This window comes from Xiphophorus couchianus, chromosome 14, assembly GCF_001444195.1.
Source record: "Xiphophorus couchianus chromosome 14, X_couchianus-1.0, whole genome shotgun sequence".
NCBI classification, from domain to species: Eukaryota; Metazoa; Chordata; class Actinopteri; order Cyprinodontiformes; family Poeciliidae; genus Xiphophorus; species Xiphophorus couchianus.
The window spans coordinates 6,485,939-6,503,379 of NC_040241.1; the positions used below are offsets into that span (position 1 = coordinate 6,485,939).

General features: G+C 39.7%; 1 protein-coding gene across 7 annotated transcripts; it reads right to left on the reverse strand.

Annotated features, from left to right (window-relative positions):
- Window positions 1-10,729: 10,729 nt before the first annotated feature.
- On the reverse strand, window positions 10,730-16,745 carry LOC114157164 (SLAM family member 5-like). Of its 7 annotated transcripts, none has more exons than XM_028038006.1 (8): window positions 16,366-16,745; window positions 14,303-14,400; window positions 13,617-13,919; window positions 12,982-13,263; window positions 11,774-11,969; window positions 11,599-11,666; window positions 11,456-11,506; window positions 10,730-11,382 (listed from the first exon to the last, which is right to left on the reverse strand). In XM_028038006.1, exons 2-8 carry the CDS (start codon window positions 14,367-14,369, stop codon window positions 11,360-11,362), a joined length of 990 nt encoding a protein of 329 aa, XP_027893807.1. In that variant the 5' UTR covers window positions 14,370-14,400; window positions 16,366-16,745; the 3' UTR covers window positions 10,730-11,359. The 7 variants fall into 7 exon arrangements, with proteins under 7 accessions (XP_027893807.1, XP_027893806.1, XP_027893805.1 ...); XM_028038005.1 differs by having other exon boundaries at window positions 16,352-16,745; XM_028038004.1 differs by having other exon boundaries at window positions 16,276-16,745.
- Window positions 16,746-17,441: the final 696 nt, after the last annotated feature.

The following is a 17,441-nucleotide window of genomic DNA, read 5'->3' on the forward strand; positions in this document are numbered from 1 at the left end:
GCTATGGTTTTTGTTTTACAGCAGATATAATATTACACACAGCTTCCAAAAAGTTCCACTTTTGTCCCATGAGTTCAACAAGATGATTTATGGAGACGGGGTTTCAGGTCCTGTTGGGGTGAGCGGTGGGCTCCAGCCTCCGTAACACTCCGATGGAGGTCGTTCTGTTCAGTTTCTATGCTGCTGCTGAATCATGATCAGTGAGCTGAACAGAGACAGCCGGGGTCTGCAGTGCGTCAGACGTTTTTTGCGTCAGATGTTTTTTTTTTTCTGAATTATTTCGCGACCTCTCTGCAGGAGTCTTCATTGCACTCTCGGCGTGATCGTCAGCCACTCCCGAGAAGGTTCCTTCCAGGTATTTCCTGTTTGTGGCTAATGGTTTCTCACTGGGGTTTTGTAGAGTCCTGAAGCTTTAGAAAGGGCCGTTCCTTTGTTAAGATCAGAAAATGGCGTGTCGTTTTCAGACTCTTTAGCCTGTTTCATGACCATGAATCAATCAATCAAATTTTATTGATTGATTATAGAACATATATAGTATATACAGTATATTTATAGCACATTTCAGCAGCACGGCATTTCAAAGTGCTTTACATCATATCAAACACAGAAACACAAAGCAACATAGAATCAACAATCAAAACACGACATTAAGTCAGTTTCCATCAATAAATTTGTAATTGATTACGTTTCAAATACAATCCTAAACAGGTGGGTTTTTTGCATCCATAACAGGTTTACCTGTTACACTCCTACTGTGTTATATGGAACAAAATACCTGTTGCTATTTTTATTCACGCTCACAATCACACAGTTTAAAACGATGTAAACAGCATTTTAATTGGCTTCTGGCACGAGGCTCCGTACACCTCGTTCACTGGATGTCGAGCTGGGACTAAGCAGGGATGAAGAGCCTTTGGATCGTGAAACAAAGCCAGCATCGATGTCATGTACTGACACAACAACAGCATTTAAAAAAAATTTTTTTTGGCTCTTTTCATTAGGTAAAGAGATAGAAGATTTTACTGCCATAATTTTAGTTGACATGTTTTATTTTGTGTTATGCACATTTTTTTGTTATTACGACTCTTATTTTGAAAGGTTAAAGTAGGAAGTGGAATCCAGCATATTGCTAGGGAACCAGGCAAAGAAGATGCATGCGATATGAAAGCATAGCTTTAGCAAGTGACTGTAAAAGGGTCATTTAAGTTAAATAATTTATTTAATAACCTCATTTCTACCTTAAAAGGAAGGGTCAGCCAGCGAGGTATGTTTATGTGTAATTATATCATTTCATGTCGTTATCGTACTCATGACACCGTCTCGCTTAAGTTTATGTTGTATTTTAGTTCGACGGCGGTGTTGGTGTCAGTGGGTCAAAGTGAAATTGTAACAAGAGCAACTTTAAAGATTGACATTAAAGCTGACTTCACACCAGCAGTTCAACGAACTCTTCAATGCCAAGAAGAAGAAGAGGTGGAAGTGATAGAAGATATGCGCCAAAGTTCACTAGACCGGAAATCAAACCTGCGATGGCCGCATCGGGGACTATGGCCTCCTTATGTGGGTGGTGCTTAACCTCTGCGCCACCACACACAGCAGCATTTTGTATGGCCTGCAAGCAATGAAGGGAAGACTGATCTAGATCCTTATATAAAGAATATAAGTTATTCATCTTGATAAAGGCGGGAATTAGTTTGTTTAAAGTCCTTAGGGAAGGAGGCAAACAAATGTAGCTTGATTGAACCACTCAACTGATGCGCTCATCGAATCCGAGGGAGGAGTCAAACATCACTCTAACACTTTTAGCAGAACACTGAACTGTGCTGAAGGGCCCAGAGAGCCAACAGGATATGTTGAATAGGGTGACTTCTGTTTTGTTAGTTTAAATGCAGAAAACCTGAATGTATGTCATCCAAACAGGCCGATAAGGGCCTCGGTGAATAACTTTTAAAGGAAGAGAAAGCTGAACCACAGTGGAACCGGATGTTATGCTCTTGAAGGACAGATCCTAACGCAAAATGTACCATGAGAACAAAAGAGGGGCCAGAATGTGAAACCCCACGTCGAGGGAATACTGGTTTATTTTAACCGAGAGAGCTCTATTTGTCGAACAGGACCTAAGCAGCTGCAAAGCGAGTTCCTTTAATATCTAGATAACATGAGACTAGATAAGAGGATGTTATTATCTGCGGGTCGAAAGCAGCACTCGAGCGTACGAGGAGGAAAGCGGCAGATTTCCCCGAATCGGCAAACAAACGAAGGTCAGTCAAAACCCTGAAGAGTGCGGATCTGTTCTGAGGTGGACTACATTTTGCAGGACCGTAGACAGACTCAATAGTTTCAGGATAGGTCAGGTGTTTGCTAGATGTGAACAGTGTAACTTTTTGCTTCTGAGTGGTTGGAAAGCAGGAGAGAAAGTCATTCCAAAGCAAGTTTTGTTTTCATGGCGACAACAAACATAAGAGACCATTAGCTCTCAACCGGTGTGAGCACTGAACTTTAACACATTGTAAAAAAAAAAAAAAAAAAAGCTGTTCTGTAGCTAAGAGCTAAGCTAGATCGTCAGTGCAAGCAGCCTAGTGAGCTCTACATGTTTTAGTAAGATACGAAAACCTAATCTAACAGTTTACAACAGCTCAGGAGCTAGACCACATCCTGCCATCAGTTATTGATGGGGAGATACTGATATGACAACTGCTCAATGTGGTAAATAAACTTTGTGTGTGCATGCCACAATTAGGCAGTTTGGTCACAAGAGCAGAGCAGAGGGGAGCCTTTATTTGTCCAACCAAGAAGGTGTCAAGGCCAAAAAGAAAGATAGCGTGCTAACGTTTTCTGCCTTTCACGCAGAGGTACATAGCAGGAAGCATCAACTCTGGCACAGGTGGGCATTTGTGATCCTATGCAGTGCACTCTACCTGAACCTGGAAGTTTAAAAAGTGACACTGGATATGAATGACGTAGGTGTATTGTGAAACAAGCCCTCAGTTTGGGCTTGAGAGGAAGCGATGCTGTCGACCTCTGAGATAAGCCCAAAGGTTTCCGGTTTGAAAAGACATACAGTTAGCTCGAGTGTTGTGCAGTAAGTGAAGTGGCGAGCAGTCCGAACACATCAAACACTGGGCTGACCATTTTCTCCTCGTGAGAAAGTTCTCTTGAGTGTGAATTCTGGTTAAAAAAAGGTTATGCATGTTGGGTGGAACTTTGACCCTGATCCGGCCTCCTGGGTTGATTTTGCAAACAGGGTTTGCTTCCGTCTTTGACCCGGAACAATGAGTTTGGTTTTTAACCTCAGAAAAATGGGTTAAAGTGACCAATTGAACTAGAGAGTCGAATGAAAACGATGAAACTTCATAAGAGTTATTTGTAATTGATATTAAATAGGGATTTTATTGTTTTGAGCTTTTTAAAAATTCTTTGGAAAATAAACATGTAATAAAGAGACAATGATTTTCTCAAATGCATTTATTTCAAAACGTATCACAAGGTGGAATAATGTGCATGTTTCACATGTCGCTTTCATTCACATATTGCTCATCAAAAGGTCTGACACATCAGCTGTGCAATACTAAATGCAGTATATGCTTAATACAGTTTTCTTCAATACAATATGCAGGAAATTGTTCAAAGTACAAGGTGGAGAAAGTAAAGCAAGCAGTTCATGTGAAATGATAAGAGTAAATATTATTTTAACAGGTAGATTGCCGTATATTACAGAACATAACAGACCAACCTGATATTCAGATCCATCACTTCTTACCCAGTTTATGTTTCTGTTGATAAGAGACTGGGCCTCTATGTCCACTCACTAACACAGATTGTCTTGGGGTTGTTGGGCTGTTGGTGAAGTTTGGCCCCAGACATCACCGTGCTCCTCCACTGCACTGGACAGGCTTCAGTCTCCAAGTACGACAGCCATGGTCGGCCTCTGGATCATAACTAACAAAAAAACATAACAGTGAAAAATGGAACGAAGGAATACATTTTTACTACAACTCTAACAACAAGCCTCAATTACAGAAATGTGGAGTTTCAGAGGGCGGAGTCAGTGAATGAACTCCTTTAGTGTTACAGCCGCTGTAGGAGTTCAGAGTTAAGAAGTTACTGATTCCATTGTAACACCTCTGGATTTGATACGGAAACACTTTAACCCTGGATTTTATCCGCTAATAATATAATAACTGGTAATAATAACACCCCAGAGTTTCATGTTTTGGTGTTAGTAGACTTTATGCAAAAGCAGAGTTAATTTTACTCTAATAGAGTCACATTCTGTTTATGTAACACTTTTGAATTTGTTATGCAGTTGCCTTCTACTGCCTAATAAGACTTTTATTGGCAAACTCTTGAATTTGGGTAACAAAATCCAAATCCACCGTGTTGAAAGATTGCCATTGTGTAATGGCTTTATGAGAAAGCTAAAGGCTAATGCTATCTCAAGAGAACAAAGTTGTCCTCAAATCTTCAGCGCACACTGACCGATTACCATTTTAATGAAACATTATTGTCCTGAGAGCAGCTTTTATTAATAGCCAGCCTCTAGAAAGCTGGTTATTAGTTCTAGGTTTGGTTGTTTACTTTTGCATCATCTAAACACTATAATCTTGGATTGGCATCATCCCCCAAATCTATGTTTATCAATGCCAAGTGAATCTAACATAAAGTAAAGGGGAAAAAAAGTGAAGTCTTTCAAATCAGATTTGCCCTTTCAATGATCTATTCACACCTATGCCACATTAAAATGATGAAAGCCATTTTATATTGCTAGATGCCAATGTTGTTATTGACGCAATGCACAAGAAGCACTGCTCCAATAAGAGTTTTGTTTCTTCATTACGGTTTACAAAGCTTCACCTAGACGAACTACAGAACTTCTGGGTTTGTGGTGAAGGTGGGTTCAGTTTCACCTTCTGGTGAAATTGAAGAGCAAAGCTGTGATGTTTTCCATCCCACAATGCATTGCGCCTTGTTTGACAAAAGCTATACATGGTATACCAGTAGAAATACCTGATACCAATTCTCAAGCATGATGTTGACATGGAGCAGTGATGGTTTGGTGGTTTTTTTGGGGGGATCTTAAGAAGCAATATTTCTATTTTGGCCATATCTTGGTTTAAGAAATAATGCTAAATAGAAAGGTGGTGTACAGTTCCCTGAAGTGACTTTCATTGGAAACAGAAAGCAAATTTCTGCGTATTTGGTATGTGTGAAAATATTTTTAGGCAACTGTGAACACACCTCGTTACTGAAGTGCCATTAATACTTCTTATGTCAGAGGTTTATAGTCATGGTTTTGTTGGTGTTACTACTACATAAAGGAGAGAAACCCCCTCCACCCACCCGCAATATTATTGTTATTTACTGACCAAAGTATTTTTTTTACACTTCCAGTGAAGTCGTTCTCACAGTCTTCCTGTTATTGGATTTGGACGGGACCTAGAGTCTCATAAAACAATAGGTAATTGACTTCAAAGCAAGTAGATGAACTCTCCATTACCTTGTTAAAGTTACACAGTGCCAGTTATAGTACAGCTGGACATTCCCTGCATCCGGGGGACCGTACTGAATAACTTTTAGCTCTGTTGGATTTTGAGTCTTCTTTTCAAACTGGCCTTGCTCAGCCCAACACTTTGAACACCGGAAGGGTCCTTCGCATATAACGAAAGGTCACCGTGCGACTCATTTCCTCTATTGCGCAGACAGTGGCCCTTGCGAGACTGGATCTGTAAGCAGAACGAACTAACGGGTTAAGCACTTGTATACTTGTTAACCGTTGAGGAAGCAAACCCACACACGGATAAAGCCTATATTAGAATACAAGCGAAAGAGTACAAGAATACACCTTAAGCCAGAGGGTTATTCTTATTCTAACAGAACAGGAGGAGTTGATTCAGTCATAGGATTACTAATCTGAGCTCCAGTGCCTCCCCAGATGATCACATAGATGTTATGAGCTTTAAATAACAACGGCGGATTTTACCGTGTTATTCATGGAAACAAAAACACGTCATACTTCCATGGGAAAACCGGCTTATTATCTGGTAAAAACCCTCACTACGTTCTCCCAAGAGCGAAACTAACCTCCAGCTTGTAACCATGGTGATTACAGTTCCTACGTAGACGCTGCGTTTGACACCAAGGTGAGAGTAGTTGGCATGAAGCCATTAATAATGACCTCACCTTGGTTCTAACACTGAAGGATGGGGGTGGGAGTGTGTTTAGGGTCTATTAAAGTCTCACCCACAATAAAGTTAAAATAAGCAAAACAATGTTGAAGCTTGGTTACCATCTCATCAGGGTGGGATCAGACCAAAATAACAAACAAAGCAAACCAAAGTGTAACATTTTTTTATCACTAACTGTAGCACAAAAAAAAATAATTAAAAAGAGGCTGCTCAACCCTTAATCTTTTCAATATTAACAAACCGGTTTGATGTGCAAAAAACAAAAACTTAAGAATGTTTTTTTTTTTCTTTTCTCTTAGTTTCTCAAAAAAAATAAAAAATTCAGGATTTACAAAACAAATTGAAGACAGAGAGAATATCATGCTGCTTCTGGGCTCTGGAATTTCATTTGATTTTAAAACAGGCAGATGTTTGGTTGGGCAGGGAACCAATCAACAGCCAAGAAGTCTTTAGGCCACATTGGAAGAACCACAAAGACCATCAGGTGAACCAAAACATTTTCTTTGAGTGGAACGATCTCGACAGAAAGCAAACAGCTGGAGTGAAAACCCTGTCCAATCAAACAACTGGACTTTCTGTTGGTTTCCTATGTCAGATAAACAGACCCACCTGACCTAAGGGTTTATGTAACTGATTGGAAATATATTTGAAGCTGAATTGATTTATGTTGAGTTGTTACACAGATGATGTACGTGAGGATGGCATAAAAGTAAAGCAGTAGATGTTAAATTTTCAACTATTCCAAAATGTCTAAATTAAAATCTTCATGTTTAGCCTACATCAGTTTCACTTTGAGGATGCATTTAAACCCTTAATTTCCCCCTTTTGAATAATCTGTGTTGCCCTGCGACAGACCGGCGACCTGTCCAGGGTTTAACCCGCCTCTCGCCCGAAACGTTTGCTGGAGAAGCACCAGCAGCTCCTGACCACACTGGGGACCAGGGTGTTAGAAAATGGATGGATGAATAATCTCAAATGCACACGAACATCACAAAACAAACATCAGGATATACAGTACAAGATGATGTCATTTTTCTGTAAAGTACTGAAAGACGTAGGAGACGACAACGTCCGTTCTTGGAAATCAAGGCAGCGAACTGGGATCTGTTCCCAGTCCCCAGAACAGAACCAGTTCCTCTTCTCACCTCTTCTGTTTTGTTGGCATGGACCACGTTTCTGCTTTCAGTTGCAGTTTGATCATATCAAGGAATCAAAAACTGTGAGTTTCTGCGTTGTGTGTGTCACATACTCCTTAGTTACGTTTGTTAAAATAAATAGACTTATGACTTGGTGAAGAAACCAACAGTCGTACATTTTTCTATATAAGACCCGACAGGCCTTGGTAACTTCCGACGCTTTCTTTTCATAAAACTGTGATGGGAATATACACTGCTCAAAAAAATAAAGGGAACACTTAAACAGGTGTTTAACACTTAAAGTGTTCCCTTTATTTTTTTGAGCAGTATATATACATATATATTATTATATTTTTTTTATTTTTATTTTTTGAAGCAACAGCTCCACAAACTAAAATCTCTGAACAGCTCAAGGAGTTTCTCATAACATTTCAAAGCTTACTTTATTTGTTCAGTTCAGTTTAGAGAGAAAACATAAGGGTTATTTGTATCAGTGACAAAAATAAGTTTAAAGAAATGTTTTCGACCTTCAACCTTATTCATTCTGGCGCATCCAGGTTACATTCCTACAGTTCTTAATACATTTTAAAAAAAAGACACATTTAACCTGCCTTCCACAAACTCTTAACTGCTTTTCCAATTAAACACACGTGAACTTTAGGGTGTGTTTTGAAAACGCAGCGGTTATACAGGATTCCTGTAGAGGTTTTTGTGGAGTCCCTTCCTGAAGCACCAAAACACATTTACTGGCATTTTGAAAGAAGAAGTGACACAATACCAGTAAAACAATTCCAACCCAGTGAATCATTAGAAAACCAGAACCAAGAGGGAAGAGAAAGGACATCCAGAAATAAAACGATTATCAAGGAGGCTAATTCACGTTAGCATTGCAGAAATATCTCATTTCTTTAGTGAAATGACACTCGCATGTCCTAACTAGATGTAGAAACGTTAGACGTGAATAGCAAAAAAAAAAAAAAGAGGACCGTGCTGCGGTCGGGCTAAAAGGCCGAGAACACGCCGCTTAAAGGAACAAATTCTCATGAGTCATGTCCACTAAATATCTTATCTTTTCAGTTTAAACATCATCTTAGCTCATGCAGATGTTGCGCAGCTCACTCAGATCAGATAACTCTTCTGGTAGACGAATGCAACCCAGCAGCCATTTGCATTTACTAGCTGTGCTCCCCGCCGGACCAGAACTCTCACAGCTCGCAGAAACACATTTGAAATGCCCAGGTGGGTTGTTGATGTGTGTGCATGGAGGTAGAAGAGCACCAGATGTGTGAGTTTCACTCTGAATGTTGAGCACTGCAGTCGGACTGAAATATCACCCCACGTAAGCTCTAACGCATCACCCCCCCTGCAGACCCCAAGACAGTGTAACTGGAAGAAAACCCACAGGGCTCCATCATGTGGTCAGAAGTGTAGCTCTGACTTCGGCAGAACGCCGAGCGCTCTGAATACCACCGGTTTCGTTCAAGTGCCTCCCACTTCCCCAAAGCTTTGCAAAAAATAAAAAAGGTAAAAGCTGCAGAAGAGATGACGCCCACACATCTGTGTAGAGCTTAGCTGGACTGAAGACAGAAGGTTCTTCGACCTGGCAACTTTCAAGTTTTATGAGAAAGAAGCTTCCTTGCTCTTTCTCAGTAACGCATTTCGGAAAAAAAAAAAACAATGAGACGGCTAAGACTGCGTAAAACGTTTTGTAAGTGGACACAAATATCACAGGATTAAAAAATAACTAAAGAAGACATGTTGTGAAACAATGCCAATATGAATCAGTAAAAAATGCTAAATGTATTAAAATCCTGCTAACAAAGTCAACAATAAGAAAAGAAGAAAAAGTTGATTTTCTTTTTTTGTTGTTTTTTGCATCTCCAATCGTGGTTATTCTGGGTCGAGTAGAGGTCATTTAATTATATTTAATGAGAATCAAGTGGCTAAAACCAGAACCAGAATCAGAACCACAATGAAACATATATGAGGTGACAAATGGTAAGAGAGAATAATATACAATTGATATTAAGTAATATCTCCAACAGGTTTTGAACAAACGCTTCACAAATCTATCTGACATAAGAGAAAACATACAGTAGGTACAAACGTTAAGACTGTTTAACATAATGAAAATAAAGCGTGGCAGAGAGAGAGAGAGAGAGAGAGAGAGAGAGAGACGGTGATCAGAGGAAATGTGAAGAAGAAAAAAACCCCAGAAGGCCCCTGGTCAGCACAGGCGAGAGATTTGCACTTCCTCTTGTAGAGAAGTGTCAATGTGATTGATGGCAATGTGCTAAAACCGCAGTGAGAGAGTCGAAGCCGTTGAACTGTACGGCTGTCTGTCAGCTGCACTTTAGAGCATAAATAAAAGCCACCAGTTTTTAGCTTTCAGTTGGTCTGACGCTCTTCTGGTTTAATGATCAGAGAACAAGCTTAGACATTAATAATGAAGATTTGGGGAAAAGATTCTGTTTGTACTTGAAAATGGTTTCACATCGTTAGGATCATCCTGCACAATGTCCCATCTGGACACCATTGGATGGGTTGATGGTTCCAGGACAGGGAAGCAACAGTGACACCTGCTGCCAATCTCTCGGTACTACTGACTTATAATAGTGATATTTGTAATAATTACAACAATAGCAAAACATTACAGTTGTATGATGAACTAGAAAGTTGAATGAATTGTTACAATGAAATAGTTGAGTTCCTATTTCCTACCAGATCCAAAGTTTTCATTCTAATTCTTATTATATTATTGTTTGTCACTCAGTAGTTCTGTGTGAACTCACTGATCCATGTTCCCATTTCATGCACTGTTACTACCATTTCATTTTCAGAATGAACTTTCACTTTGTAAACAATCCAGTTTCTACTCATGTACTTTAACAGGTGATAAACGTCCAAGTGACAAAACAAACTCAGCATAAATCTCCACTGTACCTTCACTTGGTTGCTTTTCTTTTCCCACCAAGTGTGTCAGGCGCCGGTCATCTTCGCCTTTTCATAAATTTGCAGTTTTGGTTCCTTTGAGTAAGAAAGTGAAAAGTCTGCCATTGTTTTTCAGCTACTTCAGCATGTTTTTGTAAGGACTGGTTCAGCTTCACAAAACCAAAAGGACAGAAAGCGAAACTCAATGACTTCAGGATCCGGACACAATCTGAGCATTTCTGAGATTGCATACCTGAAATATTTAGTCAAGATTTTTAAAATGTTTTTTTAGGTTTTCTTTTTTTTTTTTTTTTTTGTCTTTGTCCAATGTTAGAATGTAATTATTCGTTGTAAATTTCCCCTTGTAAATTCAGATACATTTTTAGATTTTTGCTAATGTTTTTTATTTTTTTTCTCAGTCATTAGCAAAACAGAAGCAAAAAAAAAACAACAACAGAAGAACCTTTAAACCAGAGGTGAAGAAAATAGTCATTCATTTCATATTAATGTGCCAACAAGTATTTAATGCAGCAATATACAAATCCTATTCATCATAAAACCCGAGACAGATATTAAATATGCAAATTGTCTAAACGGTCTGTTCTTCTTCTCATTTCAAAAACACAAAACACCAACGTGTGACTAAATGCAACAAGCAGGCAAAATACTAAGAATGACTCAGAATTATGCGAGATACTGCAGTTTACATTTACAGTTCAGTTTTTTATATTTCACCATCTCAACTGACTTTAGGTAAAACAAGACAATTCGATCCAGTCCTACTTTCTGTTTGTTCCTCGTTATCAAGTCAAGTTTGGTTTACTATTTGAATTTGTTCAAATGTTTTACGTCTAAGGAAACCCAGCAGATTGCGGGCCGTCGTTGCACTGTGTTGTTTCATTTCCCGTCATTCCAAGCTCATGTATGCAGCGACAGTGGAGAGGAAAAAAAAAAAAAAACAACCCTGGACCAGAACCAGGCTCAGTGTGAGAGACCGTCCTCCACAGCCGGCTGTGGTTTTGAGAAGACAGCAGAGGCACAAAAATAAAACTTTTCTAAAACTTGTCCACTCGTTCTCAATCGATTGTCCTGGTCGTTGATGGGAACTTATAGAGGTGGGATGTTTTCATCTGAAGAAACAAACAAACAGCATCTTTCCTCGTCCCTGACAAACAACGTTTTGAGTGTATCAGCAGTTCGTACCGTCTTGTGCATCTGCAGCGCCTCCTGAGTTTTCATACACCAAAGCATCACCTGGCGGTAATTAAAGCGAATTGCTGCATGAAAGTCTGACGACACGTGGGTTTTAATTTTCTTCTAATTTGATTACAAAATAGAAAACTGACCCGGAGGAGGTGAGAGGTTGAGATCCAGCTGACTCGGGTCCCGGTCGACTGCTGCCGCCTGTTCAAACCTGGAATGAATAAACAAATAGTTACATTTTATCTGGTGAAGGAATCGTGTTTGACTTGGAAAAGTTGCAAGACTTTAATACGAAAAAAGAGAAAGAGTCCTACACACCTGGAACAATACGCTTCTGTGGAAACAACAAACAAACCAAATGGGTTCATCAGATCAACTGTTGGTGAAAGACAAGGCTTCAAATAGCATATCTTACCCTTCAACTTTTGGTCGTAAAGCAGCCAGACCAGCACTAGGAAAACAAGAAGCCCGACAACCAACCTAAACCAAAACATGACGGGAGGAAAACCACATCCTGCAACAATATGGAGGCAGACAGAAGAGCTGTCAGGGGACAGGACAGCAACCTGTGGCTCTGTAAACAAAATATTAAAACCATATTTATTTTTGTGCACTATTAAAAAAAGTTTTAAATATCTTTTCGATGGCGGTTAATGGCTGCCTACAAGCACCCTCGCATGATTGCTTTGCTAACACCCAGTTTTAAAATCGGTACATTTTAAACTTTAGCGTGTGATTAAAATACTTGTCTTCGTTTGGGACATTGATAACTCTCAAGGCTTATTTTCATTTCCTGTAACGTGCGTCCCAGGAAATCAGGATATCGAAACCACCACAGTGCGTTCACAAGGATGATTGACAGCACTAAGACCCTCCTCCTGGCTCTGATTGGTTGTCTCTGGTTGGGATCGGTGCATTTCTTCAGACGTCAATAGCAGCTCAGGGAGCAGGTGAAAGAGATTGATATTTTCACTGATCATCTGTCTCATAACAAACTGTCTCAGCAAAAATGACTAAGAGTGGGAGATTTTCAGAAGATGGAAAAAAATAAACTGCACAATCGACAGGTTTTGAAATCTTTTTCTTTTTCACCTTTGACCCCAATATGTCTGAAAACCTCTTCTGTATGCATCTTCATTGTTGTACTGCTGCATAAGCGAAGATGGGTGTTCTTACTTCAGATGAGTGCAGAGTGTCACATTGTTGTTACAAGTCGGGTCAGAAGAAGCATAAAAATCTCCCATAAATGGGAAAGTGTTTATCAAACTCAATACCTTCATCTGGAATCACATGTTCACATTTAACCCAACATGTATCACAGCCTTTATGTAAACTGTCTCTTGTTATGATTAAAAGAAACAGTGACAACATCCCCTTTTCTCATAACTTAGTAGCCTGCTAACTTCCTTTTTAATTTGGAATCGGGTCTAACAATTCATATTTCATTCTTGATAAAACTGGTCTATATTTTCTTTACAAATGTGAACTTGATGCACAAACAGAAGAATCCATATTTCTGAACATACCTTCATTAGAACTGGGTCCTGTGGTTTCGCTACATCTCAGTTTTTTGAATGCTAACTTCTCACTGATAACATTGGAGGCTTTGCAGGTGAATATTGTGTCGCCATCTTGTGGTGTAATTCTGTATTGCAGTGTGGAGCCTTTTCTGGTTTGGGCTCCCACGGTCCAGCTGTAGGTGACGTCACTGTGAGGATTTGCTTTGCACTCCAGAAAAACTGTACAAAATTTATCTGATCCAACCTCAGTGACGTTGGAAAACACAATGGAATTTGTAGATATTGGCTCTAATGTGAGAACAGAGGAAGAAGGAGAATAGCTTATCAATAATGGCAATATATCTATAGTTAATGTATTTATAGTGTGTGTGTGTGTGTGTAAGATATTCCTTCTACTTATACTGTTGTGTTTATCGCTATTTTCTTTAAGGTCACAGAAAACTCAAACCAAAGGTTAATAATTGAGCTCTTTTGGCCGAATTTTGCCACATTAAACGGCTGTTATATGTAAGATGCTTTAGGACTGGACAGACTGGTGCTGTTATTGAATTAAGGTAGTTTATGAAAAGTTATAAAAGGATTTATAAGGATTCAGTTTTTCACATTTCTTTGAAAGGTTGTGAACAAAAACAGCATCTTACCATGAACTTGCAGAGTGATGAGGACTGAACCTTGTTCACCTTTGACCTCTCCCATCAAACTGAATTCACCAGAATCTTGAAGAGTCAGGTCTCTTATTGTTAAACTAAAACTTGTGTCATTTAACTTCACTCTGTCCTTAAATGGATGGTTTGGAGTAAGACCTGAACCTTGGAATGCTACATTTGAGTCTCCATATCTCCATCTTGCCCATTTGACCCCTTCAGCTGGTAAATTTGATGAAAGCACCACAGAGTCTCCAACTTCTTTATGAATGACTCGTTTTCCTTCTGAAGCCTCCACATCTGAAACACATTATAAACAACATCATGATTCATTATAAAGAATCATTCTTCATTTGTCTTTTAATAAATCTCTAGCTGGACTAAGAACTAACGAAAAAGCAAATGCAGAAATACGATCCTCTAGTTCCTATCAGCAAAACTTTGTTTAGTAAGAACATTTGTCGTAGATATTAGTGCAGATCAAAGCTGATCTTTCTGATCTCTTTTCTGCTATGAGACTCTTACAGACGCTCAGGTAGAAAAATAGATGTATACGAACTTTTTACTTTCAAATTTCTTTAGTTCTCATCTTGCGTGTTAATGACATTTGCTTGAAATACTTCACTCACCGCCGAGCCAGATAAAATGTATTATCATTTGATGTAAGCAGATGTCAAACATACCATGACGGCCTAGTCCAAGAAGAACAAGGAGCATCGTAGACTGAAGGCCTCTGGGAGAAAACAACATCTTTATTCTCTGCAGTTTGGTCAGACGGGACCTGGATGAGGCAAAGGGAAGTGTTAATGATACAACTAGGTCACAAAAATGTTTCTGATCTAGCAGATATACTTCCTAAAATAAAAAGAAGAAGAGCGTCACACCCTGCAACAACATGCAGCTAATATAAACTCCTAGAAGTGAGAACAGTTTCAAACGTAAAAATATTCTAAGGTTTTTCAAGCATTGTTTCGCCAGAGTGAAAAACTCATTAAACATTGACGTTTTGTGTCATTCTTTCCAAACAATCCCAGAATTAGACACTTTACCTGTAAATGAAGACAATATCAGTGATGTATAAACCTTTCATCACAGGTATCAGCTCAGTAATTATTGTCTTTTTAGCTCAAGACGACTTTTCAAAACTTTAAGAAACTTAGCCGCTGCAACCGATTTAACAAAGCTTTCAATTTTCCCTCAGATGTTCGAAATTTCCGGTTTCAAGTAAGAGAAACTAGGAAAAGAGTCAAACCCACCAACCTTGGCCTCAAAGTCACAAATCATTTTTTATGCTTGGAAATGTAACGATAGCCACAGCCAACATGTGAGCTGTGAAACTCCAACATAAATTAAACAGTTTCTAGTTTAACAAATGACAGGACTTTTAATTTGACATTCAACTAGTAGAGATGACATTGACATTGTCTTTTGTAATTTGTAATCCTTTGGTAGTGATTGATTTTCCTACTTTGTTTCTGTTGTCTGGCCCTGCGCTGAGCTGAAACTACTAACACCTCTCCCTGTACTGTTTCAGTGTGTTTCTTTGCCTGCTCACATGTCAGTAACCAGGTTAACCAAGAGCTGTGACCTTGATATTGGTCACAGCTCTTGACCAATACAAAGAGCTGTGACATCCGCTGATGTTTGCGTATCAGCAGAGTCGACCACAACTGCTGCCTGCCTACGGTCTCGTATGCACACCCATAATAGAGAGTGACAAACCATAATGGAGACTCTCACCCAAATGCACATTAAATGTTTAGAGTGAGTCTTACCCGTGGATAAGATCCCACATTGTCAGAAAACAGCAGGTCCTTGATGTTCGGGACTATCTATTATTTTCCCAACCAAGAACTTATCAGGACCAAAGTTGTCCCCATTAACGTCAAACACAGAACCCCTTTTCTTAACTAAAGGCAAATGGCTAGACCATCTGTGTTGAGCTCCAACACATTTTGGTGTATTACATTCAAAATCTTCACACCTACAGTTCAAACAAGCGTCTTTTCTAACACCGACTCTCTGTTGTGACAAGATCTGATGACCAGAACCTGTAAAACGCGGCCGGATTCGGCTAGAACAGACTTGACGGACTGTGTCTCCGTATTTTTGTTCTCAACTTGCAAGGCTTTGATCCGTTTCTTACTTCCTCTCATCCAGACTCGTGTTAAAGTAAAATTTTCCACGACAGAGCCCGCCTGTGATCTGCTCTAAATAAACTCCCTCCAGCCACAGACACACGGTGAGATTATTGAAAACGGTTTTGTGTGTAGATGATCAAGTTTAACTCCTGGTTATGACCTTGTTTCTGGGATCTGGGTATCATTTGTCTTGCCCCACACCTTGAACTCTATATTTATCTCTGGTTTAACTATCTGCTTCCTGATCACTCAGAGTAACACAGCCAGTTAGGTAGTGTTCTCTCTTAATCTAATATTCATCAAACAACATTGAGGAACTAAGTCCATCTGTCAATTACTTTAGCTTCAAACACTAAACGTATTAAGTGTGCCTCATTTATTGCAGTTCAGCACCTTTCTGTATATTTTGTTGCAGCATAACATATATGTTGTTCTTTCATCACCACAGACCAGAATATGAGACTTTTACAATAAGACTACATATTACTATAAACAAATAGTAAAGACAAACATACCATGAACGAACCTCAAGACCAGCTTAGCCAGACGAGGCACGAATTACCGATTTCTACAAGAGAATAACATTCTTACCTCCTTATACTTACGTTGGCTGAACTGAGAGTGTGATATGTTAGAGAGGCCACTGCGAGTGAGTCAAATGAAGGAAGTGGTTATAGAGTTGGTGTTGCTTTAAACGTCAGATCTATTTCTCAAGTTTTTCTGCTTATATCATTGTAAGCAACAAAGATTGCATGTATTTTTAGCCAAAACATCAACATACAGAGAAACGGAAACAGTCTTAAGTTGTAACCAACAGCAAGGTACCTCAAATAATGGTGCCCTTTTGTAAGTTTTAGTTTGTTCCTTTGAAAATAAAGTGAAACAATGTTTCTACTACAATTTAAACATCCATGAGATTATCTGCCACATTTATCCTTGTAGGCTAGTTAGCAGGGCTGGTCCTTTTCTACAGCGGTAGAGGTCATACTGTGGTTATGGACACTTTGCAGGGGTCTTTGAAGTGGTCCGGGTTCGGACAGGAAGTTTGTAACGTGGCAGACAGGCAAGTTCAGGTGAGGAGAGTGAGGAGCGCTCCGACTGCCAGCTGAGACTCCAGGAACTGTCTGTGGTTCTTCTGTGGAGGTGAAAAGGGACTCGGGCAGCCGGTGGGTAACTATCTACGGCGTCACGAGGGGAGGAAGGATCCAAAAGCCAGGAACTCAGGCTAATCAGTAGATTAGTTCAGAGGCTTCATGAGGAAACACCTGAAGGAGAGTCGACAGGAAAATATTACAAGAGGTAATATCAGGAAATCAGAACGTAAGCTCAGGGGGGCGCAGAGTACCATTACTGGCAAACACTCAGCCTGCTCCTCTTATACTCCAAGATGACGATGAGACTGATCACAGGTGAGCAGCAGGCACGTCCTCCAGGTAGTGCAGCCTCTGGCACCATCTGGTGGATGAAGCAGAAAATACCCCCCAAAGAGCCAAACACCCTGGTTCCCAACAGGTATAACAACTGTTAATCCCAGAATGCATTGCATTAACCCCATTTTACTTCCAGGAGAAACTGAAAGTGCAGTTAGCCTGCCTATGTGTGGCCACGCAGGTATGGCTTCAACAGGGACAGGGAAGCTGGACAGAACTGATGGGAAGGTAAATTAAGCCACATACAGGAC

Coding starts and splice junctions, on each gene's coding strand:
- LOC114157164 (XM_028038006.1), bottom strand. CDS start 14,369: ATGTTGTTTTCTCCCAGAGGCCTTCAGTCTACGATGCTCCTTGTTCTT. Junction 13,920..14,302: donor TCTTGGACTAGGCCGTCATG/GTATGTTTGACA, acceptor AATGTGTTTCAG/ATGTGGAGGCTTCAGAAGGA. Junction 13,264..13,616: donor CATCACTCTGCAAGTTCATG/GTAAGATGCTGT, acceptor TTCTCACATTAG/AGCCAATATCTACAAATTCC.